General features: G+C 41.7%; 1 protein-coding gene across 1 annotated transcript in view; it reads right to left on the bottom strand.

The window, feature by feature from the left end:
* The window catches only part of LOC126416981 (odorant receptor Or2-like), a 56,585-nt gene extending 34,142 nt beyond the window's left edge, over positions 1–22,443 (bottom strand). Inside the window, exons 1-2 of the mRNA XM_050084866.1 lie at positions 22,108–22,443; positions 2,624–3,072 (exon numbers count right to left, since the gene is read on the bottom strand). Coding sequence (XP_049940823.1) covers positions 2,624–3,072; positions 22,108–22,443 — 785 coding nt within the window. The remainder of the gene's footprint in view (positions 1–2,623; positions 3,073–22,107) is intronic.
* Positions 22,444–27,300: the final 4,857 nt, after the last annotated feature.

Here is a 27,300-nt window from a genome sequence, read left to right as displayed (position 1 = left end):
TGTCCCCGGAGTGTATTGATGCTGGGCCTATCAGAGGTTAGTCGATCGTTATAATAAGGGGCGTAGAGAGTTTAGAGTCAAGTTAGGTGATCGGGTTTTTGTAAAACGTTAATTTTCAAGGCCGGATCTCTTACAACTAATAAAATATTGAGGGCCATTATGATGTGGTCAAACGGATTTCATTTTATAACCTGACGTTTCGTCCCCATCTGCAGAGGATATTTTCAGGGAGGATCGTAGCTTTGTTGAATGTCCGATTCCTATCAGTAGCGAAGCGAGCCAGGGTGTGAATCGGAAATCAACAAAGCTACGATCCTCCTTGAAAATATCATCCGCAGATGGGGACGGAACGTCGCATTTTAAAGTGAAATCCGTTCGACAACGGAATAAGAGTTCGAAATATTTTATTAATTGTGTTCGGGTTTTTGTCCGCAACCACAACGTTAACCAGAAAGGGGGAGAAGGGCTATTACGGTAAGACAGAACCCCATTTTTTGGGTCCCTTTGACATCGCCCTGGTATTGGGGCCGGTCAGCTTGCTTGTGGACAGTGTTGAATCGGGTAAGCTGCCCAGGGTTCACGTCTCCCGGATTAAGGAGACTAGCCTGCTCCCTCCCTGAACACTTCAGGGAGGGGGGGGGGGGGGTCATTTGGCATGGCAGGTTGAGCCTCGCAACCCAGCTCCCTTCGTATTCCCGGGGCTGTCTGTCTTTTGTTTTTTATGCTTCTGAGATACTCATGTGCTGGTGGAGACTTTCGCCTCGCGGCAGCAGCTCTATTTCTCAGACGGTGGCCGTGAGAGGGCGCTTTAGGCAGTACGGCGTACGGAGCGATCGATGCTGCATAGTTGGGTGGAGCAGCTCTGGCCGGCAGAGGTTGAAGAGGAGCTAGAACTTGACCGCCAGTACAGACAGCAGATGGCCCCATAGTTTTTCAAAACGAGAGGGCCACAGGTGTTGGCGTCTAGTGTAAGGGGATCACCGCCCGCACTGGTAGTTTTTCCACTACTTAATATTATTTTGTGGAGTAGCTGTAGTGCTGTGATCCAGGACACGAATTTTGATCCTTATAACTTACTTGATTTATGGCTATCAAGGGTCATTCTCCTAGGAATACACGTAAGCAAACGAGAATGACCCTTGATAGTGTCGGAGGGCTACACGGTGTTCCACTGTGAATACTTCCAGACTTCTTCACGGTAATGGCTGTGTATCATTAACTCCAACAGTGGAGTATATAAGTCGCTGCCTCCTCCAAGTTGACCTTAGTCGGGGGACTGTTAAGCTTTGCATCCGTTAGCCACGTCTTGAGTCTTTCTGGGTTCTGTAACATCTCTGTGGCGTTTGGTTCGATTCGGCATCGTCGAGCTGTGGGTCTTGGTTTCTGCAGTCGCCTTTGAGCCTCTGGTATCCTGGGAATTTCCATATTGACCTCAGTTTTACAGAGTCGCTGTGCTATTTCGCACTGGACTTGTGTTTTTCTCCTGTGTGTTTTACCTGTAACTACTTCTCAACCAGTGATGTGGAAACTCCCGTCAACACACGCCTTAGTGTGTTGTAGTTTTGCCAGCGTGAGGGCCTCGGCTTGTAGAAGACGACGTCAGTCTGCCGGGGAGGAAAGACGCCCGCACCTGCGACAGCCTACGGATGACGACTTGGCAGACGTCTCACCGAATCAACAGTTACGTAGTCACAGGCTTGGTTTCTGTACGCTGGATGGGGTTCTCGAGTGTTTCTTGCCCTGCTTTTCTCAAATCATTAAGATTTTAATGGCTTTCCTGCTTAACTGTAAGAAGTTGTAAGATTTTACTAAGTATGGTGGCAAGTGGAAATGATCGTATGGCATTTCCGGCGGGGAGGCCCCATACGCTAAGTGCAAGCCTTATTTCAGTTGACGCCACACTGGGCGACTTGCGTGCCGGTGATGAGCATGAAATGATGATGAAGAGAACACAGCACCCAGTTCCCAGCCGGGACTCGAACCCGGGCGCACAGTATGGTGGTAACCGTACAGTACTGAAGCTTCCCTTGAATGTGTATGTGGCCGGCACCTATAAAGGCTGTTTTCTCTTAAATGCTTGGAACCTCATTTTTTATTAAAAAAGTTGTGGCTTTTAAATTTCAGAAAGGCGTAAATTTGATGATTTACTTTTCTCTTAAGAATTCGGCAACTGTGAACATTGCTCAAGACCTTGAGTCAGGGTGTGGGTTGGGTTACTTGTTTTTATTTAAATTATATCTCTTAAAAGTCTAGGAAATTTTTAATTGAAAAATCTTTGTTTGTTTAAATGGTGTGTGTTCCTAAGAGGTGAAAGATGTTTTCCCTGAACTTTGCTTAGCCGTTGCATGTTCCCTTGGCCTTGTTTCTTTTTAAAATGCTACAGCATTATTTTTTGTTTGGTCATATCAAGATATTCGTAATACTAAACAATATATGTCGTAGAGTGAATCCATGGAGAAATGTGAAAACGATAATGGAAACTGAAACAAAGTTTCAGCTGCAACCGTAGCTGGTACGTAAATGCCTGACACAGCTGTCCACATCACACAGAAATACAAAATTTCACAGAAGTTTAAAGCAAGCATGAAACAGTAATAACTTGAGTAGGTGCTAATGGTCTTACTTGATGATTGCTTGATGGTGACGGACACACTTCTCCAGTCGATAATGAAGATCAGGAGAGACAGAAGTTACTGAATGGTGCACAGCTTTCGCGGACATCTCTTTCGCGAGGCTGACGATTTTCTTGTTGAGCAGTATGAGTTGCACACGTAGCTGCGAGATGAGGCTGACGTTCAAGGAGTCGAGCACCATGGTCATCACCACGACGTGAAGGCACGTTATCGTGCAGAACAGCCACGTGGCGGCAAAACTTAATGGCTGCGTCACATCGTAGGGCAGAACCATTATGAAGGGCAGGCCCTCAGCGCTCGCAGGGGACACCAGGTAACAGGCGCAGGCGCCAATGCCAAACCAGATGTAGGTCAGCGTGAAGCGCCGTACCAGGCGGCACTGTGATCGTAGCACAGGAATGTCGTCCCACGTCATAAACTCAGCGAAGTCGTGACCCACCTGCAGGCAGAAAATATGTGTTGATGAGTATGGTATAAAGCACATTATCACAAGCGATATTACACAGGGTGATTATGTGACAATGTTAAATATTTACAGCTATGGTGAAGAAGGGAGAATGTGTCAGTTTGTAAGTTCCACCTTAGCGTAATGCACTGCTCAAACTAAGAGCCCCGACTTCCTAATCCTGATCATGACCTACAGAATTCCCGCTGAATACTGCCCGATACACTCAGATAATTTCCCCTGTTGGCAGACTAGTAACATTTCATGTAACTTGTTGGCATAGTGACCTAAAATCCTAAGTCTACGGTACAGTAATAATGAATTCCATTTACATACACAAGCTACACAAGTTTCTACGTTTAGACATCAGTTGTTCAAAACGACATCCCCCAGCGTCAATGTATCTACATCTACATCTACAGCCATACTCCGCAAGCCCACTGACAGTGTGTGGTGGAGGGTACCTTGAGTACCTCTATCGGTTCTTCCTTCTATTCCAGTCTCGTATTTTTCATGGAAAGAAAGATTGTCGGTATGCCTCTGTGTGGGCTCTAATCTCTCTGATTTTATCCTCATGGTCTCTTCGGGAGACAGGAGGGAGCAATATAGTGCTTGACTCCTCGGTGAAGGTATGTTCTTGAAACTTCAACAAAAGCCCGTAATGAGTTACTGAGCTTCTCTCTTGAAGAGTCTTCCGCTGGAGTTTATCTATCATCTCCGTAACGCTTTCGCGATTACTAAATGATCCTGTAACGAAGCGAGCGGCTTTCCGTTGGATCTTCTCTGTCTCTTGTATCAACTCTATCTAGAATGGATCCCACTCCAGTGAGTAGTACTCAAGCAGTCGGCGAACAAGTGTACTGTAACCTGCTTCCTTTGCTTTCGGACTGCAATTCCTTAGGATTCTTATAAGGAATCTCAGTTTGGCATCTGCTTTACCGACGATTAATTTTATATGGTCATTCCATTTTAAATCGCTCCTACTGCCTACTCCCAGATAATTTATGGAATTAACTGCTTCCAGCTGCTGACCTGCAATATTGTAGCTAAATGATAAGGGATCTATCTTTCTATGTATTCGCAGCCCATTACACTCGTCCACATTGAGATTCAGTTGCCATTCCCAGCACCATGCGTCAATTCGTTGCAGATTCTCCTGCATTTCAGTACAATTTTCCATTGTTACAACTTCTCGATATACTACAGCATCATCCGCAAAAAGCCTCAGAGAACTTCCGATGTTATCCACAAGGTCATTTATGTATATTGTGAATAGCAACGGTCCTACGACACTCCCCTGAAATCACTCTTACTTCGGAAGACTTCTCTCTATTGAGAATTACATGCTGAGTTCTGCTATCTAGGAACTCTTCAATCCAATCACACAGTTGCTCTGATAGTTCATATTCTCTTACTTCGTTCATTAAACGACTGTGGGGAACTGTATCAAAAGCCTTGCGGAAGTCAAGAAAAAAATGGCTCTGAGCACTATGGGACTCAACTGCTGTGGTCATAAGTCCCCTAGAACTTAGAACTACTTAAACCTAACTAACCTAAGGACATCACGCACATCCATGCCCGAGGCAGGATTCGAACCTGCGACCGTAGCGGTCGTGCGGTTCCAGACTGTAGCGCCTTTAACCGCTCGGCCACTTCGGCCGGCTGCGGAAGTCAAGAAACACGGCATCTAGCTTTTATGCAAGCAGTTATTCGTCTTAGCATTGATTAATAGAGTTGTTGGTTAAGGGATGTCGTGCAAAATTCTGTCCAATTGGTGCGTTAGCTCGTCAAAATCTCTTCATGTTTGGTGGACCCTGCCTGTAACGCTCCAGGCGTTCTGAATTGGCGAGAGATCCGGTGACTTTGGTCGCCAAGATAGAATTTAGCAAGCACGAAGACAATCAGTAGAAACTCTCAACAAAATGGGGCGTAGAATCTCGTCGACGAACCTCTGTACCGTAAGGTGGCGCGGATGACAACCGAAGGGGTCTTGATGTGAAAACAAATGGCACACCACAACGCCCCTCCCGGTTGCTGGGTCATATGGAGGCTGACAACCACGTTGGTGTCCCACTGTTGTCTGCAGTCTCCTCACACATCTTCACTGGTTATCGGGCCTCAGTTCGAAGCAGGAATTATCATTGAAGAAGAGTATACTTCAGTTGATGAGATTCTAGGTCTGACACTGATATGGAGACGCTATAGACAGTGATGGGAGACAAATCTGACTGTCGTCTGCCATACAGCTCGACAGACAGATGTCGTTGTCTGGGCTGCCATTTCCTTACATAGCAGGACGCAATTGTCGTCCACGGTACCCTTACAGCACAACAGTAAGACGACGATTTTGTACGACGCCGGTTTTTTCCTTCTTCTTTTACCTTAGAGTGTGTTCTCAGCAGTTCTACGTTGAAACACTAGCTATTCTCCAACTATGTAATTAACCTCCGACTCCCTTCTGATTGCTGGTGAATGTAATCCATCCTATCACTACTACAACGTAGCGCATCACTCCCCCCTCCATTTTCCTCGCCTTCCTTGCAGGCCCTTCCACTGCCAACATCGTCAAGAGATAGTACCTCGCCCTGCTACTGCTGCTTTCCCAGTGCAATCCTGTTTTATAATTACCTGATATTGCTACATACAACTCTTCATCTTGGCAAGTCAAATAGTAGTCATGGAACTGTAACAGCACATCAGTAACTACTCGATTGTTGGAAATTGCCAAGTTCAATTGTTAGCAATGATTCTTAAAACTGCCTACAATAATTTGAGAATAACATTGAAAACAAATATCAAGATCCATGAACCAAATTAAGTCCTCTGTCTTCATATCTGTGGCTCCTCAGAGCAATATCCCTGAATTCTGTAATGGATGCTGTACCACTGCACCAGGAATTTCCTCTAGATACATATAAGTCTCGGACATCACGTCAACAGCATTGTTTAGTTGCAAGTGTTGAACTGCAAGACGTGTATGTTGGAAGTGAGCCCTTACAAATAACACGAATGCAATATCTGGTTATTCATATGAGCCGTCCTGACCTTTACAATAATATTTGAATCACTAGTGCCGAATGTGTCCACTTCCTCTTCGACTTTGTTGTAGTGTTAGATATAATATAAAGCTGCCAAGAACCAAGCGCAATAACGTGTAAGTATAGGTTCGGGTGGGAGGTGATTGTCTGGCGCTATTTCCATGAAGGACTGTAAACGGGACTTTCACAAATATTTTCTTAACAGAGAAAATGGTACTATTAACTTCAGGAAAACTATTTCTCACTTCCTTTACTAGACGGCTTAGACCAAGGGCAGCAGATGCAGTGCATCGTACTGGGTAGAACTTCTTCAGTGTCGCTCTTGCTGTTAACAGTGTGTCACCAGCAGCAAAATTCCTCATACTTATCTTCTCCTAACAATGGGATGCGCAGGGCATCCTTGATAGTGCTGCTATGGTACTGAGATTTGGCTTCTCCAACTCTTCGCACTGGTGTAGGCGGAATTGACCTGGTGCAATGGAATCTGATTTCCCTACGAAGACATTGCATGCCTCAGCTGTCAGTGGTCTCGTCGACTGGAGGCCAGATGGCTTGTTTAATATCAGCAGCAGCTTTTTCATACACCTGTTTGAAATAATATTTGCACAATGTCGACTCTCCTGGTATTCTCGCGTTGCTGGTACTCTCCATGACGCCCTTAAAAGTAGGGTTCTTTAGCACCCTCTATGGCACATCAGCTGACACTAAAGATTCACACAAAGCCGTCCACTGCACTACATGTAGGGAAAGAATCGTTGAATTTGATGATTTACGCTGCATAGTAGCGCTCGTAATATGAACCTGAGAGTTTTTGTACTGGAGGAAATGTGACTTTTTATGATTGCTCACCTAAAATTAAAACTAACGAATAGAGACAAGACGGCAGCAAGTAAAACGTAAAATGTCAACGTCAATACAATCGCACATGCACGTCAGTAAATAATTATAAATTTCGAATTGAAAATCCGAGGGGAGAAGACAAGCAAGATGACTGGTAGATAAACTAAATGATAAAAATAGCCTATGTTTACTCACTTGTTTTTAACAGGCTTGACAAAATATTACTCGACCGTCCTTTGTGAGATTGGAGTCCTCTCCAACCCACTGCTGGTAAAGACCAGTGTTTAGGTCAACCTACCACGTGACTTGACCTCGTAACTATAAAGAGAAACGGACTCAAGTGGCACCGATATCTTCCTTTACCATACCTCTGATTTTCGGACGGCATTTAAGTAAAGGCTGGCTGGGTTTATCCCAACGCAGCTGCATGTGGACACATTATTCTCAGAGCGACAAAGCGTCGTACACAATGTCGATTTCAGTGCGGGCTGTACTTCTTACATCTTCCGAATTGCCAAAATAAGGAGACTCAAGTGGCATCGATGCATCAGCATGCTGACATATTATCGAGTTACAAAGACAGGCGTCGTTGCATCGTACAGCCGGCCGCGGTGGCCGAGCGGTTCTAGGTGCTTGAGCCCGGAACCGCGCGACCGCTACGGTCGCAGGTTCGAATCCTGCCTCGGGCGTGGATGTGTGTGATATCCTTAGGTTAGTTAGGTTTAAATAGTTCTAAGTTCGAGGGAACTGATGACCTCAGATGTTAAGTCCTATAGTGCTCAGAGCCATTTGAACCACTTTTTCCAGCGTACACATTCTTGATATTAGTGCAGCGTATAAATTTGTTTTTACGTCATTCCTTAACCTTACAAGTCCAAATTATTGATTGATTGAGTATTAATTCAAAAAACCTATATAAAAACCGTGTTGGTCTGCAGAAGTCCTCTTTAACCCCAACTTTTTTGTGAAAGTTTCGCCCCTTTTGCCCCATTAAAAACGATTTAGCTCTTTTTGGAGTCTATAAGGTTTCTACGTTCAAATCCGGCAACTAGTTCTTACTTAACACTGACTGACTTTTTTTTTTTTATTCATCAGGCTCCTGACTGGTTTGATGCGGCCCTCTACTAATTCCTTTCCTGTGCGAACCTTTCCATCTCAGAGTAGCACTTGCAACCTACGTCCTCAATTATTTGCAGGGTATATCCTCTACAGCCCCCTCTAGTACCATGGAAATCATTAACAGATCTCCTGTCATCCTGTCCCTTCTCCTTGTCAGTGCTTTCCACATATTCCTCTTCTCTCCGATTCTGCATAGAATCTCCTCTTTCCTTACCTCATCAGTGCATTAATTTTCAAAATTCGTCTATGGCATCATATCTCAAACGTTTCGATTCTCTTCTGTTCCGAGTTTCCCACAGTCCATGTTGCACAACCATACAAAGCTGTGCTCCAAACGCACACTACTAGAAATTTCTTCGTCAAATTAAGGGCTATGTTTCATAGTAATATGTTTCTCTTGACCACGAATGAACTTTTTGTCAGTGCTAGTCTGCTGATGATGTCGGCCTTGTTCCGTCCGTCACTGGTTAATTTCTGCCTGGATGGTAGAATTACTTAGCCGCGAGGGATTAGTCAAGCGGTCTAGGCGCTGCAGTCGTGGACTGTGCGGCCGGTCCCGGCGGAGGTTCGAGTCCTCCCTCGGGCATGGGTTTGTCAGTTTGTCCATAGAATAAGTTAGGTTGTGTGTAAGCTTAGGGACTGATGACCTTAGCAGTTAAGTCCCATAAGATTTCCCATACTTTTGAACATTTGAATTACTTAACTTCATCACTTTACTTTAATGAAAATACATATTGTCAATAACGGTTCTGGCGCTGCAGTCCGGAACCGCGGGACTGCTACGGTCGCAGGTTCGAATCCTGCCTCGGGCATGGATGTGTGTGATGTCCTTAGGTTAGTTAGGTTTAAGTAGTTCTAAGTTCTAGGGGACTTATGACCTAAGATGTTGAGTCCCATAGTGCTCAGAGCCATTTGAGCCAATAACAAATTTCACGAGACATCAGATGCTACGTTTTAAACACGAAATGCATTTCAGTACTTAATGTATTTGCGATGTCAGGTCCCAAAATTTAAACAACCTTTCCCTTCTTGTGTAACCATACCAGTGAGGAGTAGGTAAGGACAATATGAAAGAATATACCAAAATATCAGATCTTGAGCTTCAACGGCCAATCTCAATTTGAATAAAACTGTTTTGGGAGTTAGCGTGCAATACCATAAAACAATTACGAAACCGTCTTTTCAGCTGCCTTCGCCTCGGTGCTTATCAGAGCGACTACAGCAGAAATCAGTTTAGCAGCCCTGGAAGAGCACCGCTGCAAAAGCAATCCAAACTTCGGTTGTTCAGTGGTCTCAGTGTTAAAAGTGATTCAGTGTAACGACTACGATTATGCTATTTCAATACATTGCCATTTCTCTCTGTGTAGAAAGTTTAACGCGTTACGAAAGTCCATTCTTTTATTTCTGTCAGAATGCATTGTAAAGCTTTCATCCTCTTACTAGTGTGGAAATGTGAACGATAGATTAAAATAGTTTGTAATGTAATGCTGTCGTTCAACAATGATTCCTTTTAGTTGTCCCTCTTTAGTGGAATGTAAGATTTCTTATTTGCGATATAATCCAGATTTCCCAAATACCTTCTGTGTTGATACCCCCATGTTCAAACATTATCTCTGTTCTTCTCTTTACTGTTACAAGAGAGTGGTCTATTAAAAATCGAACCAAAACTAACAGTCTTTAGCAGGATTCCGTGTGATATTAATCGCATGCGCTCTAAATCGTGTTTAATCCTGGTTAAAATTATACTGTTCGAAGTAAATGGTGTCTCTATGATGATTAAAGTGTCTTGCGATCTCCAGCCCCTCAAAAAAATTGTTCAAATGGCTCTGAGCACTAGGGGACTTAACATCGGAGGTCATCAGTCCCATAGAACGAAGAACTACCTAAACCTAACTAACCTAAGGACATCACATACATCCATGCCTGAGGCAGGATTCGAACCTGCGACCGTAGCAGTCGCACGGTTCCGGACTGAAGCGCCTAGAAACGCTCGGCCACCGCGGCCGGCCCAGCCCCTCATTTTATGCAAGACGACGTCCAACTAGGTTCTCAGTCACAGATCGTGCACCTTGTGGTGAAAGATGAACTGCGTCCCCATCACCTCCCCCTAGAATATTAGTACTCAAATCGGAGCAGATACTTTCTCGGCGCCACTGTTCTTTAGACAACGCACCCATAGCAGCACGTCTGAAACATTGCTCCCACCAAATGAAGAGGATACTGGCTGATAAACAGAACAATGGAGAACTTTTAAATTTCTGTTTAATAAGAACGCAACTGATGTTTAAATACATCTGGCCGTAAACATGAGCCCCAATAGAAAGCAGTCAATAATTCTCTCAGAAGACCGACGGCTGTAATAGGTTTATATTTTTTTCCTGGGCATTCTCTGGCGATCTGCAGTGGTCAGTTTAGTACCGAACCCCAACATATCTCTCTCCTGGGCGCTGCTAATCAAAATTACCCTCCACATAGTACCTACGGCCAATAGCTAGCCGTTTGGAAGCCAGTGCTCACGAAACCCCAAGTGAGGTGACTCCTTACTTTGTAGGACACTTTCAAATGAGACAGCCACACGTAGAGAGACAGCGAGAGACCGTCGAGACCTACCCACTATCGATCTCAGGCCTCCCACCACCACGCCAGGAACGAAACCAGTGCTTTCACCTCCGGACCCAGAAACACTACAGCACAGTTTCTTCGCAGCCTACTATGTGCCTGAACATCAGGGCTCTGCCCTTACAATCTCCTGCGGTCAAGAGTGGTGCTGATGTTCACGCCTTTTGTCTCTGCGTGTCCTTTGGACGACCATAATCTATATCTGATATTACGCTTTATAAACTTGTGTGTTAACTGATCACCTATTGCCCCTTAGCCAAAATATTTAGCCCTTCGTTCTGTGCCTTCCGCCCAAAATAGCTGGCAACATCTTTCCTCCATTTTCTCCATGCTCTGTCGTCACATCCATGCCCAAATACCAAATAGATATCATGATGGATTTACTTGTGTCGTGTCACTACTACAACGGATCACTTCGCGGTAGCTAATAATAGGTAAAAAGACCGATTAAAATTTTCTGCCTCGTTATTATCTTACTTAATCGACTGAAACACCTATAAAATTGCAACTTAACTTCACGTAAAGTGTGGCTCATATGCCTAAGACTGATAAATCTATACGGACACCATACGTTACCTTTATGAGCACAGTCATCGTCTCAAATGTTTCGGCTGTTAAGAAATAGATGTGTAACATTGAACATGAGATATCTACATAAATATGCAAAGGGAGTGAAAAGTTAATCATAAAGGTAAATAAACAAGATTTGAAGGGACTAGAAAATAACTGACATGAAATTTTGATGCTCAGTGAATTGAGTCGGAACGCCTTTTAGGTCAATCAGTTGGCACAATTAGTGTGTGGGGTTCATAGACGACGAAGTGGTGTGGCGACAATTAGTCGGAAAACGCACCAGCGGTTTACCAGAGGTGTGTGGGTCATGAGTGTCTTAGTTATTTATCTGTACTGTATGAGTAGGACAGTGCACTGCATGAAAAAGTGCGCAAAACAATCATGTCCATCCACGGCTGAGACAAGGGGATCTCCGCCCTTCTCTGCCCTCGAAAGATCCAAGCACGCTCATTCCGTGAGAATCAGCGTCGAATACTATCACAGTTTGAACGCCCACACAGAATTAGGCTGGACCTTGGTCAGAACAACTTTAAATGGTTCAAATGGCTCTAAGCAGTATGGGACTTAACCTCTGAGATCATCAGTCCCCTAGACTTAGAACTACTTAAATCTAACTAACCTAAGGTCATCACGCACATCCATGCTCGAAGCAGGATTCGAACATGCGACCGTAGCAGCCGCTCGCAGTTCCGGACTGTAGCGTTTAGAACCGCTCGGCCACAGCGGCCGGCAGAACAACTTTAAGCGACCTTGAAACGGTCATTGTGTCCCACGCTCTCTCCCTTCGTGCAGAGCTGGCCAAACAGGCAGTTTGCGTGTAGTCATGTATGGTGTATAATGTAAGTGGTAAGACATAGATCAGGATTGTTACACAGTGTGTAAGGTGGGCAGCTCATTTTGATTTTTGAATATTATCGATGTGCATGCCAGAGAGAGAGAGAGAGAGACAGAGACAGAGAGAGAGAGAGTTATGTAACTGTTAAACAACCTTTCGTCTTGCGTGGCACAGTCTTTTCCTCTGTGCAGTCCGACACATTCTTAGTTGAAGTGTGGCAGATGATGGACGTATTCAGTTGAGCTGTGTTGACATGCGACTGTATCTGTTAGATGAAGAGAGATAATTGTAAAGGACGGCAAGAACTAACAGGAGTTGTATATTGGAAGGTGAAAGCAGTATAAATTTTTAATAATATTACGATTTCTGAAAATAAGAAGTGTGGGGTAAGACTGCAGCACTGTGCAACTAGAAATGTTGATCGTCAACTAGCTGCTCGCACATAGCTGAGAGAATGACAACCGCGTTTCCCTGAGTCAAGCATTAAGATATTAGTTGACGATGATGTTTCGTTTTTATAGAAATTCTCTATTAAGATTGCACCGTTTTCAAATCATTGTTCACTTTATTAACCAAATTATTGTTCAGACTAACGTTATGTGTGAAAATCACCCGAAATTTTACTGTGTCTTTTCGAATACACACTTCATTATAAAATCGTTGTCGAGGAATATCATTTCACTGGGATTGTTACTCTTCCCATCCCCTGTTAGAAGTACAAATCTAGCTTAGCACCTGCCTGCTTGCTGTGTGCTGTTATGCTTTCGAGAAACCTGCAATAATGTTGTCAAGACGCGAGATAAGTGGAAATTTTGATCAGGGCCAGTTAATTATTTTACGTCAGTTGCACGTTTAATATAGAGACAAGTTGTATTCAGACCAGTTACAGTTCAATTCAGACCACGTTCCGTTTAGTCAAATATTAGCATACGAGTTAAATAAAAGTTTATGGTGACATAGGTTTGGTAATGCGTAGACCTTTTAAGGAATGGGAGGTAAATTTGGGCTAAATTCCATACATTTTATTTAGCGTATGGCTCATAACATCACAGTAAAAATTACAGAAACAACACGATTAAAAAAAATCACATATGTATAAACAGAACAATAAATAACAGTTTGTATACAAGGACACTACCAATTGTAAATTTACACCCACAGAGGAGCAATCACAAACAAACGTCCAGCTTAGATAATATATAGTCGATTGCCTCTTGGGTCGCCATTAGGAAATCCTGTGGGTCACCCTCATATGCCCTTAGTGGGGATTCCTGCACGATGTGCTAAATCCTGTGTCTCCCTCATATGCCCTTAGAGGGCATTCCTGCACGATGTGTTTGACCGTCTGTCTCTCAGCGCCACAGTCGCAAGCGGCAGAAGGAAGTTTACCCCATCTGTGTAAGGAGTCGGCGCATCTCCGACAGTTGGTTCTGATGCGATTAAGAGTTGACCAAACTTTATGAGGGCAATCAAATCCTTTTGGTTTACTAAAGATGCATGGCATACTGTGGCAGTTTACTGCTGTTCTGCTCTCCCATTCCTCTTTCCATCGGTCATTTATTTTAAAGTTGGTTTGGTGCAGCGCCTGTGCGGGCTTTAGTGGAGGATGCCTAGAAAGGAGTCGGTTTCCTTGGATGTCGTGAGTATCTTCATGGACTTGTAATTGGGGGTTGGTCATGATTTTTTGAAATTCTCTAACCAGAGCGTGTTCTCGGCGCAGGTTAGGAGGGGCTATGTTACTGAGAACGGGCAGCCGCACTGTAGGAGTTGGCCTGATTGTGCCTGATATAATACGCATTGTTGCATTAAGTTGGCTATCTACCATGTGTGTGTGTGTTTGCTATTGGGCCACACTGGGACACAGTATTCTACCACTGGATACACCAAGCCAAGCGCGGATGTTCTTAACGTAGATGCTGTGGAGCCCCAAGTGATGCAACAGAGCAATTGCATACAGAAACATATAGTAGGCAGGTTACATATGTCGAGCTTTTCTGCCAGGATAGTTCGTTGGTTCTTTTGGTAATACGTAGTCAGTGTTGGATTCCTTGAAAGCAAAAACTACCGCTGCGCTTATTTAACTAACGCTGTACTTCATTTTTAGGCAATTCGTTTGAAATTATGTGTTCAATTTTCGAAATTTTGTATCGTGTGATGGTTATCGGTTACTGTATTACATAAATTGTTGATATAAATGTCCAGGTTCAGTGTGGGTTTCATTCATTGTTGAGTATTTGCATGCACAATGGTAATTTTTGTTTTGTTTGGTCATTGTAGCATTTTTGTTTTGTGCAAGAAATAGTGTCTTATAACGCTTGGTACGATAGAAAACAATATGAAAATCCATCGCAGCATGAGACAACAGAGGGTTACAAAATAAAGAGTAGGTGCAGGGCAAGAAAAACCACATTTAGGACTTAGCAACTACCAGTAGTTTACATGATATTGCAGGAAATTTCACGGATCCGTAATTATTAACGAATTTAGCTCACAATAATGGAAGAGAAAAACGATGGGTAGTGAACACACAAATTTTGAAGTTGAGTAGGACGGCGATGAGCCACCATAGTCTAGCGAAAACTTACAAAAGTCACAACAGTCCTGCTAAGTTTTACAACAACTGGTAACAGACTCATCAGAATCATGTTTTGCGTGAATTTTTTTTAACGAACATAACCACATCACGTTCAGTGAACAGTTATATAGAACTACATTCTGCGAATCCGACTAATTTTCTAGAATCAATTCTTCAGATGCTTAAAGAGACACCAGACGGAAAAACAGAAAATTGCACTACAGAATAGGAAATTACGGGAAAAAACTAGTACTCACTTCGGGAATAAATAAGAAAATCAGAGGAACAGAATAGAAAATCACAGGAAGACATGAAATTGAAAATACCATTTGAGAACAGGGAAAAAATAATGACCTACAATTAATAATTAGCAGATTTTCAACTAGATTACATGACCTTTAAACAGAACACGAAAACATGAAAACGACCAGCCTAATGAAAAGGACTAATTGTTAGCTAAAATCAACGCTGTAGTCCGAGTGCGATAGTTACATAAACAAAAGAACAGAACGCACAGCTTAACACCACGGTAAAAGAAATGATAGAAAAAGGGGAAACTTTGACATTAAATTCTGGAGAACAAAAAGAACAGTTAAACACATTTAAAGAAAAAGTTGGTGACCTGACAATGAAAACTGCAAATTTGTCAACCGGTGCAGATAAAGATTCAAATGACACATTGCTAGTACAGTTTTTACATGCAAAAGAAATACCAGTATTTATCAGTTTTAAAGTCAACCGGGAGAAAATTAATCGGAGAAAATAATCGTTGCAGGAACACCATGAATGAAAAGGTCGAGCCTTTTGAGAGAAAGCGTAACCGCGAGGACGAAAAGAACAAATTTGAGCATTTACGTTCATATTCAGGAAACGTTGGTGGTTATATAAACGTATGGCGTGTAGCTGATTTTCCACGGGTATAGTTCCACACGTCCAGATATGACAATGAGTCGCCGACGTGGTGCAATAGAGAACAATCTAGTTCCCAAAAAATGGTAGGATAGATTAAAAACACTTTTGGACAGAACGTAAATTCAAAGTTTTCAGCAATTACAGTAACAAAATTCACCCCCAAGCTTGGACTGATCAGTTCCTATATTCTTTACCCTCCAATTGGCCACTTGAACACGATTTAGAATTTCTCTGACGTTATTTGGAAAATGAACCTGCAGCTAGAATGCGCTCAGTTGTGAGGGATTTGCCAAAGTGTAAATGACTTCTACTGAGCATTTTTGTCAGTCTACTGGTCGCAAGCCACACAATATCGGGTAAAACATAGCATTATAATATTAAGAGACTTTTACCAGTCTGACTTCTCAGGCACAGCAAAATACTTTGAACACATGGTACGCAGAAATCAGTAGTTATCAAACCCATACAGTACGTCGGGGCTAATTCGCATTTGTTTAACAAAGTTACCTACACATCTGAGATACGTAATTTTGGCCTTCAGATGTAAAGATGATTTAGAAGCATTTCAAACATTATTTCAGGAATTGAAATGGGACAGTGACAGCCGTTTAAAGAAGAAACACAATAACAATCACAGCAGAAACTATGCCATGCGAGAAGCTTTTGCAAAGAGTGAAAACAAAATTATGGAACTCTCATAGCAAACACAACCACAGAAACAATTACAGACGGGATAACGGACATTGTCCGAACGACTCAAAATTCTCGTAGGTGAATAATGATTATTGTGATACAAGTAATTTCCGGACATGTGACTATGGACCTAATTAGTGACTGGACTAATGAGAGCAGGTATAGTCACAGTTACCATAACAATCAAAATAATCATAGACAAAAATGTAACTCAAATTGTAATCATGCAAGTTCTCATGGGCACAATCCAGCTAGATCAAATTCGTAAACAAATGGCACAACAAGAAGTGAGCTAGTACGCTAGCAGAAACCGACACAGTCAAAACCAACTCAGTCACAGTGATCAACACCATAGTTCACTGTCACAAATGTCTTGAACGGCAAGCCCAGCACGACAGATAGAAGTGCCTTAAGTCATTTCACCAAATCTAAGAGAGAATGAACGACGAGGAAGCAGTACAAGACAATGACTAGCGACTCCGGCAGCGAACAATACGGTGGATCACACAAACACCTCGCTACCGAAACTTTGAACTTTGTGCGTTTTGAAGACATTAGAGACATTTTACTGTAAGAGACTGAAGACAAACAAAACTCTGTAGTACAACCAATAGTAAACATTTCAGTAGACAACACTACTTCATCCGCGTTCCCTGATTCTGGTAGCCCTATTTCAACGGTCAGTGGACTGCATTCCACTAAAGTATGACAACAGATTGTCCGACTTCACGTAAGATTAAAATACAACGAACGATTTCAGGAAAAAGTGTTGAAGTGAAGCACCAATTCTATTTTGATTTTTTGTGTCAGGGCTATAAGTTGTTCCTCTCTTGTCCATTGAAATAATATTCGGAGCAAATATAAAGCCCTTTTGAATTTCAATGGCACCTAAGTAGGAATGGAAGTGGACGGTAAGTCACTTTCATTAAAACTTCAAGACTGGGTCTCGAAACAAGAAAAAGGAGTTGTTTTTTTGACAGTTAATCTACCCCAAATTCCATCACAATACTTTCGCAATGACACAGATTGTGCATATACCTTTTACGACGTAATGTATCAGGAAATCGATATATACAGTCTCATTCGGGAACAAGTGGGTAGAGTAGAGCTATGTACTAAAAGAAACGATCTTCTTGACTTTTGCGCACACATCGAGCAGGAAATATTAAGCGCTTTTAATACAAATTCCAGGTCAAGGAGCACAATAAGTTTTGTGTTAAGCCATACATCATCCTAGCTCGATCCAGAGAAAAATTGAAGGCAGAAATTCAGTCCATGCAGGACAGGAAATCGTAGAACCTACAGTCAGTTAATGTAACAGCTCATTACGCATTTTTAAAAAGAAAGAAGGTTCCATTAGACCTGTACTGGATTCTAGACAGATCAACACTATTATCACATCAGAAACTAATAGGCTACAAACATTAGAAGAACTATTGCAAAATCTCTATGGCATGCAAATTTCGTCTTCTGTGGACTTACGCGTAAGTTTTCGGGAAGTAGAGTTACACCCAGATTGTAGAAAGTATATTACTTTCTTAAGTTTTGGTGCGTGCTACCAGATTTGTAAAATACATTTGGCCTCAATATCTCAACAGCCTTTGTTCGAGGATTGAACACTATTTTAGCTGACTACTTGAAAAGACACAAAACATTCTGTGTTGACGAGATACTTATAGCGGAAGCATCTTGGTCACAGAATAATCGTATTTTGAGAACCTTATTGCGTAATTTTGAGGATTACAAAATCAGTATCAACTTGCAAAATGAGAGTTTACAAAAAAAAGAGTAAAACTTTTTGGTCATATAATTTCATCCGGAGGTATTGAACCAGACCCAGAGAAACCTGAAGAAATGTGGGCAGTTCCCCTTCTTCCACAAAACATAAAATTCGAAGATTCCCAGATTTAGCAAATTTTTATCGCTGCTATCTAAATGTGCCACTAGTAAATTATGTTCAATTACTGGAGAACACAACACTTGCCACTGGAATGAACAAACACAGTTAGATTTTCAAAGTTTGAAAGATGTAATTCATAATGCTCTAGTAGTTGCTCATTATGATTTATCAAGAGACTTCTGCTTATCAACGGACTCATAGAAAATAGGGCTTGGCGCTCATCTGTTCCACGAAATTCTTTCTTGTATATGAGGGACATTATAGGATCCGTAGAACTGTACATGACAACGCTGTGGAAATTGAAACTATCCAGACACACAAGAGCAAGGGACTTAATCATGTTTCGCAATCATGTTTCCAAGAAATGAAAGAGAATGGTGTAACTGTCCAGAGAAGTATAGACTTTGCCAGTCGTGTCGTGACTAAATGTGAAAGAAATTATTCTGTAACCATACATAGAATAATTCTATTTACTAAAATTGTACCCAAAAGATACAGCTAAATGTCAACTATTTCGAAAATATTTCTTACAATACAGCGCACAGCAACAGTTAGCGATGAACAATGCTATTGCACCGCACGCCAGAGCGACTTTCGCGAGCAACAAACTTCATTTATAATGCAACAAATGGGGCGAGTTGCAACCATGACCTGTACGCTAAACAAACTGCAACGAACTTCGAAAATTCACCTAGAACCCGAATAAGAGCAAATAATTTCTAATAAAATGAATATTGTCAGCATTTTTTAAAAGCCAGTTGTGAGAGGAGGCACAGATTATCAGCAATGCGTTGTTCACTTGAGAAACATTTTTTGGCTATACACAGTGATGATAAGACAGATATATATATATAACATTTTCTGCTACTTCTGATGAGATATATAGCCTCCTTGTATTGTCTGGAAAGAAGAGTAATAGGTATTTTGGTAAGGAGTTTTTTCTGTATATATTGTGAGGTAGTGAAGTACTGTTTACTGTCCTGTAATATTTACAGTTATAGCTGTGATGTGTTGTTTATGTGGAAATAAGTGGATGAAAACAAAGCTGGAAATTGTTATTTGATGTATATATTGAGATGAAGACAGAAAACATGATTAATGCTGTAATAGGATAATGAAATTTATGTTGGTTGGGTACACGAGATGATAATTTTGAGATTTATGGTGCATACTAGAATAAACCTAGGCAATGATTAATGTAGAGAAACAATGAGTGAGTAATGGTTAGGGCTTAGGGACCTTGTTTCTTGTTATAGTCAATTTTTGTGGTTCCATTCCGTGTTTACAAGTGTTAGAGGTAACTTTTTGAAACGATGTGGTTAGATAACAAGAGTGAATGACGGTAATGTGATTGGAGACAACCCAGTTATGGCTTTGATGTGGAGTTTATGATTATTTTATGAAAAATTATGCAACATTTTTGTAACACACTCTTTTAGCATATGGTACCTCACTGAAGTTTTTGTGAGTTGCCTTTGTGGGAATGTCTATATTATCGTTTCTAGTGATGAATGACTTCTACTGAGTTCTGTAGATCTAATCAGCCTTTTCTTCTTTTAACAGATACACTCTACATGTATACAAAACTATGTTATAACAGTATTGTCTATGACCATAGGTGCTTCGAAAATTTGAAAATCAAGATGACATGGCTAGTCAATCCACTGCAATAAGAGGAAGGACATTCAGGAACTGTGTAGGATACTAAGGATGATTTTTTTTTTTACTTTTCTGCTTTTATTCTTTTTTCTACTTCATAGGATAATGTCTTTTTATGTATGTTTTTCTGCTAACATGTGTGGCACTCTGAATTGTCTTCTTGTATTTACATATAATGGAATATAATAACATGTATTGCTTTAGCTTAAGGAATTTTCAGGTTGTGTTTGCCTCTTACACTTATGTTATTTACTGAGTTTCTTTATAATGCTCATTCGCTGTATAAATTGTTACTATAAGATGCCATTAGTATAATAATTATGTTAAGTTTAGTACTGTAGTGAGCTCTCATAATTCATGTAATATGTGAAAGAGGTCATGAATGATGAGGAGGAATCAAGGAGAAAAATGTAAGAAAGGAGATTGTAAATCATATATGTGACCAGATAAATATTCAAAAAGATGAATTTTGGATACAATGATTAGGTATGATAAATATCAGATGAAATATCATTAAGTAGGGCAAATGTGAGAGGTCGTTAGGTAGGGAACAGATGTCAAATGCTTAGGTAGGGCAACTGAACTAAATAATGTTCACTTATAAGAACGTATAAAACTTATGACAGAAAGAAGCAAAGAAATAAAGTCAACAGTAGAATTTGTTGGAAGTCTGATGAAAAGTTTGGGCAAAATGATTAAGAAATGAACAAGGATGAAATATAACGAGATACTATGCTAGTTACTGACCATTTTAGGTATAATAACAGACTGACGTTTGACTGTGTAAAGTATTCTTTGATGTAAATCTTCGTTATTCCCTAATTCATACTTTTCCTAATTATATCTTTGTGATATTTGTGTTCTCCTTATCTGTGTGTGCGACCACTATCCTCATGTGCTTATTTCTTGTATGTGATCACTATCCTTATGTGTCTCTATCTACCATACTCTCTGTACTTTTGCATATTTCACTGATGTCCACATAAACATATTTATTTGAAGAGATTTAGAATTTTCTGTAGGTCATTCTGTACATATATAACAAATATTCCTTATCATGTGTATTACGGTACACAGTTTCACATGATTTACTTGTCTGATATTTTTGTAATTCATTATAGTAAAACCATGATGACATTCTTTATTACTTTTTTTATAGACATGGAAACCAGTTGTTACCGTTACACTACATGTGAAGACCATATGTACAACTATGCAGTATCTGATTACTACTGCCTGAATATATATATATGTATATTGTAAATGTAACAAATTGTAACTGATCGACCATTCATCACAAACTCAGTGTCTTGTCAGGACAGAAGGAATATGTCTACTGATTGTATACTGAAATATAATTCCAAGTCTTGGCATACTTCACCGATACAAGATGCAACAAACTTTCATAAGGAACTCATCGATACTACTATGGTTTTGGAGACATCAATGGATCTGATCTGCTTCAAGTAGATACTAAAATGTATTTCACTGTTTGTGCATGTGTGGGGTTGCAGGCTGAAAACCTTGTCACTCAGTCTGCTTCTACATGATTTCCCACAACAGTGACATAATTGCAAACAGCTAAATAAAGTTTCACAAGCTGCAACATCGTCACGAAAAAACACAGTAGCCCGTATATGTAATAATTTTCTTTAATTTACGTCTATGGTCACAATCTTTTTTGTTTTCAGATTACCGGTTTCGGCATTTAATGACCATCATCAGATCTGTTTCATAAAACAAAGTCCTAATCTACTGCAGCCATAGTGACGTCGTCAACATTTGACGATGCCACTATGGCTGCATTACATTATGACTTTGTTTTTATGAAACAGGTCTGATGATTGTCATTAAAGACCGAAACCGGTAATCTGTTAAACAAAAAAGATTGTGACCATAGACGTAAATGAAAGAAAATTATAGCTCAATAAAGTTTGGTCGTTTGTGGCAAGGAGACTCCTTTGCTTACTTTCGTCGTGTAAATTATTATTGCTGTGTGTGATTGCGCTTCAGAAATGTAGGTCTTGTGTAACGTAGACACTGTAATCTATTTCCTCTACAGAGGGGGGGGGGGGGGGGGGTAGGAGGTGGCCAATTGTAGCACAGAGAAATGTTCCCTTTTGTAACATTAACGTTCGTACGATGCTTCGTTTTCGGAATACTTACATGTCTCGAGCTAAAACGAAAATCTTGTATATGTGAAATAATGATTCGGGAATTGGAGTAACGTGTGCCAGTGTAATGCTCGTATAGTTCCGACACTGACCTGACCGGTGAGTCTGTGGTAGGCACGCTCGCACATAACAATATGTGCCATGCGGAAGAGCCAGATAGTGTTTGTGTCCACAACACTAAGGGTCAGTGTGAAGACGTCCAGGTCCGCCGTGCCGTCGCGGAACAGCACGGTGACCTCGGAGCAGGTGGACGAGAAGGCGAAGGATGCCATGGCGATGCTGCAGAGTCTGAAGCAGAGAGGCGAGGCGGAGGCGCGGCGTGGGTGCCGCAGGACGGCCGCCCAGTGCAGGGGGCGCAGCAGGTGGTCGAGGTCGCTGGCCGCCTCTGCTGCCGCCGCCGCCGAATGAGACGGTGCCGCGCTGTCCATACTCCAGTACTCCCTGCACATCGAAACAGGCCTGTAGGAGTACAGTTTCGCGGTTCTGCGACTAATACCATCAAAAGGCTCGGTTAGTGTTGTTGTTGAGGTCTTCAGTCCTGAGACTGGTTAGATGCAACTCTCCATGCTACTCTATCCTGTGCAAGCTTCTTCATCTCCCAGTACCTACTGCAGCCTACATCCTTTTGAATCTGCTTAGTGTATTCATCTCTTGGTCTCCCTCTACGATTTTTACCCTCCACGCTGCCCTCCAGTACTAAATTGGTGATCCCTTGATGCCTCAGAACATGTCCTACCAACCGATCCCTTCTTCTAGTCAAGTTGTGCCACAAACTCCTCTTCTCCCCAATTCTATTCAATACCTCCTCATTAGTTATGTGATCTACCCATCTAATCTTCAGCATTCTTCTCTAGCACCACATTTCGAAAGCTTCTATTCTCTTCTTGTCTAAACTATATATCGTCCACGTTTCACTTCCATACATGGCTACACTCCATACAAATACTTTCAGAAACGACTTCCTGACATTTAAATCAATACTCGATGTCAACCAATTTTTCTTCTTCAGAAATGCTTTCCTTGCCATTGCCAGTCTACATTTTATATCCTCTCTCCTTCGACCATCATCAGTTATTTTGCTCCCCAAATAGCAAGACTTCTTTACTACTTTAAGTGTCTCATTTCCTAATCTAATTCCCTCAGCATCATCCGAGTTAATTTGACTACATTCCATTAACCTCGTTTTGCTTTTGTTGATGTTCATCTTATACTCTCCTTTCAAGACATTGTCCATTCCGTTCAACTGCTCTTCCAAGTCCTTTGCTGTATCTGACAGAATTACAATGTCATCGGCGAACCTCAAAGTTTTTATTTCTTCTCCATGAATTTTAATACCTACTCCGAACTTTTCTTTTGTTGCCGTTGCTGCTTGCTCAGTATACAGATTGAATAGCATCGGGGAGAGGCTACAACCCTGTCTCACTCCCTTCCATACCACTGCTTCCCTTTCATGTCCCTCGACTCTTATAACTGCCATCTGCTTTCCCTACAAATGTTAAATAGCCTTTCGCTCCCTGTATTTTACCCCTGACACCTTCAGAATTTGAAAGAGAGTATTCCAGTCAACATCGTCAAAACCTTTCTCTAAGTCTACAATGTTAGAAACGTAGGTTTGCCTTTCCTTAATCTTTCTTCTAAGATAAGTCGTAGGGTCAGTATTGCCTCACGTGTCCTAACATTTCTACGCAATCGAAACTGATCTTCCCGGAGGTCGGCTTCTACCAGTTTTTCCATTCGTCTGTAAAGAATTCGCGATAGTATTTTGCTACTGTTACTTATTAAACTGATAGTTCGGTAATTTTCATATCTGTCAACACCTGCTCGGTAAGTACAGGAAATAAAATCAGCGTGTGCAAGAAGCCAGTAGAGCTCGCGCAGAATAACGTGGCCCCTGTGTGGTAAGGCTTTCTCGTCCTGACAGATGGGCCGTTCCATGCCGTTGTGCCGAAGTTGCAGCCACCTAATTTCGCGGTCGCCTGCCGATGTCCGCATCTACACTATGTGATCAAAAGTATCCGTACAACCCCAAAAATATACGTTTTTCATATTAGGTACATTGTGCTGCCACCTACTGCCAAGTACTCCATATCGTGTTTTTCATGGAGGGGGCTTCCACCCCTGGTTGTTTTGAGCCGCACTATCACAGCACAGGCCTACATTGATGTTTTAAGCAACTACTTGCATCCCACTGTTGAAGAGCAATTCTGGGATGGCGACTGCATCTTTAAAAACGACCGACCACCTGTTCACAATGCACGGCCTGTGGCGGAGTGGTTACACGACAGTAACATCCCTGTAATGAACTGGCATGCAAAGAATCCTGACGTGTATCCTATAGTACACCTTTGGGATGTTTTGGAACGCTGATTTCGTGCCAGGCCGCACCGACCGACATTGACACCTCTCCTCAACGCAGCACTCCGTGAAGTACGGGCTGCCATTCCCCAAGAAACCTTCCAGCAACTGATTGAACGTATGCCTGCGAGAGTGGTAGCTGTCATCAAGGTTAAGGGTGGGCCAACGCCATACTGACTTCCAGCATTACCGATGGAGAGCCCCACGAACGTATAAGTCATTTTCAGCCAGGTGTCCGCAAACTTTTGATCACATAGTGTATAAAACATGTCGTCGCGGTCTCGCGTACTATGGGTATTGGGAACGTTCTTCATAACCAGGCACGTGTGATCATATGTGTTGCCATTAAATGTTTGACGGAAGACGCAAAAGAGGCGCAAAAATCGCATTAAGTGTGCTTGAGAGGGTTGCTGGAGCTGTTAGATATTCCAATAAAGAGAAGAAGAAAGGAAAGAGGAGCATAGCTACAACTGTGATCGTAGCATTTTCCGATATATTTAATAAACACGACATATATACATAACAGACGCTTTAGTCATTAATAATATATTCTCCTTCACTATTTATAGCAATCTGCCAACACAGTAGTAACTTCCAGATCCTGCGGCTGAAGAAATCACTTGGTTTCGAGACGAATAATTCGTCGAGCCATATTTGGAGCGAATTTTCATCCAGGAGGGAAGTTCCTTGAAGGTTATCCGACAGCGTGCGGAAAAGGTGAAAATCTGCGTACGCAAGATCAGATGAATAGGGTGGGGGTGGAATGACTTCGCAACTCCTGTGCATTATTTTTTGTCAGTCTAGCATAATGATGGCGATGTCCGTGGAGTAACATCACTTCAGGCAGTCTGTCTGGTGGTTGTTCTTGCATTGCGCCTGCAAGACGATTCAGTTGTTGACATTAATGTCAGCAGTGATGATTTCACCTGGAGGAAGCAATTCGTAGCACACCACACTGCCGTTTTTCCACTAGTCGCTTAACATTATATTTTGTGAATGCATGCAGGTATAGTACAGCTAATTGCTGCCTTGCTGATGTTAGCATAAAGACACCATTTCTCGATACCAGCAAAAATACGGGATAGGAATTATCGGTGATGTTCACGAGCTGTTGAAAAGCAAGCAGAGACGGCTAGCTGCTGATTTTGTGACTTTGGCTTAGAGAATGCGGTACCCATATACCGGATTTTTGAACGTTCCTTATTGCATGCAAACGCACACGATTTTGGCATGATCACACTTCATCTCATTTGCCAGATCTCGAGTACGCTGACGTGATTCATTGTGGATTAAGGGTTTAAACGATCTTCATCAAACTCTGAATGTCTTCCTAAACTTGGAGAGTCACTAATGACAAAACGATCCTCCTTAAACCGAGAAAACCGTTTTCTTGCTGTGCTCCATTTTCTAGTGACCACAGCTCCACGTCCCATCTCCATATGACAATATGTAAATTCAAACAGCAACAGTCAACTAACAGTTATTTTGTGCGTAATCTAACTCTCGATATGCCTGCTGTGGATGTAGTGCGAGGTCATAGAAGCCAACCTCCGAGATCATCTAATGGGTTTCCAAAAACTTGATGCTGTCGACAGCAGCTTCATAATAGGTCTTCTAGAACAGTTTTTACATCAGTGGTTTCCAACTTTGTGAGACTACTAGCCCTTCGGATGATCATATAGGAAACAATGCCCCCCCTCCCCCAAAAAAGAGCAGCGAACTAAACTTTATAAAGTAAAAGAAAACACATTGAATAAAAAAGTCTAACACTTGCATTTTTAAAACTGCAGGAAAATATATATTTCGTAACTTTAAACAAATTAAGCTCACAGGTTTTTGTAGGTGTTATATTAATCCAAGAAACAATGAAAAGAAACGGGATAGTTGGTACTGCATTTTTCTAATAAATGTTATCTACATTTGGTTTACATTCAGTCAAATCATATGGTAAATCATGTTCGGAGTTCAGTCGATTCCTTGATGATGTTTCCATTGCCACCATAGTAACAAATCCACTTATACATCTACATGTTATGGCGAATACAATCAATATTATTAAGGCTTTATGATGGTACTGATACTCGCCACGAGCTTGTCTCCAAAATGTTGCTAGCTCCGTTATAAAGAAATTCATTTTCAGCCTGTCCAAGAAATTTTGCTTTAGCTTGAGTTTTGGTTTCTGAAAATATTCCCTCATCTACCGAGAACAATCTTGAAAACCAGGGATTTACTTAATGATAAGTGCTGACTTACTTCACGTACGAGTGAGCGTTTCTCACTGTTGGTATCGAACATTAGTGTCAGTTCTAGAATCATACGAGTAGAAATGTCTTGAACTTTACCGCTGTGCCGATAAGGCTCCTATCTCAGAAGAAAAGTACTAACTTTTCCTTCTGCTTTAAAAATATACACTACTGGTCATTAAAATTGCTACACCAAGAAGAAATGCAGATGATAAACGGGCATTCATTGGACAAATATATTATACTAGAACTGACATGTGATTACATTTTCACGCAATTTGGGTGCATAGATCCTGAGAAATCAGTACGCAGAACAACCACCTCTGGCCGTAATAACAGTCTTGATACGTCTGGGCATTGAATCAAACAGAGCTTGGATGGTGTGTACAGGTACAGCTGCCCATGCAGCTTCAACACGATACCACAGTTCATCAAGAGTAGTGACTGGCGTACTGTGACGAGCCAGTTAGTCGGCCACCATTGACCAGAAGTTTTCAATTGGCGAGAGATCTGGAGAATGTGCTGGACAAGGCAGCAGTCGAACATTTTCTGTATAGCGAAAAGCCCTTACAGGACATACAACATGCGGTCGTGCTGAAATGTAGGGTTTCGCAGGGATCGAATGAAGGGTAGAGCCAGGGTCGTAACACATCTGAAATGTATCGTCCACTGTTAAAAGTGCCGTCA

Source organism: Schistocerca serialis, chromosome 8 (assembly GCF_023864345.2).
Source record: "Schistocerca serialis cubense isolate TAMUIC-IGC-003099 chromosome 8, iqSchSeri2.2, whole genome shotgun sequence".
NCBI lineage: Eukaryota > Metazoa > Arthropoda > Insecta > Orthoptera > Acrididae > Schistocerca > Schistocerca serialis.
This window is presented reverse-complemented; position numbering and strand designations above follow the sequence as displayed.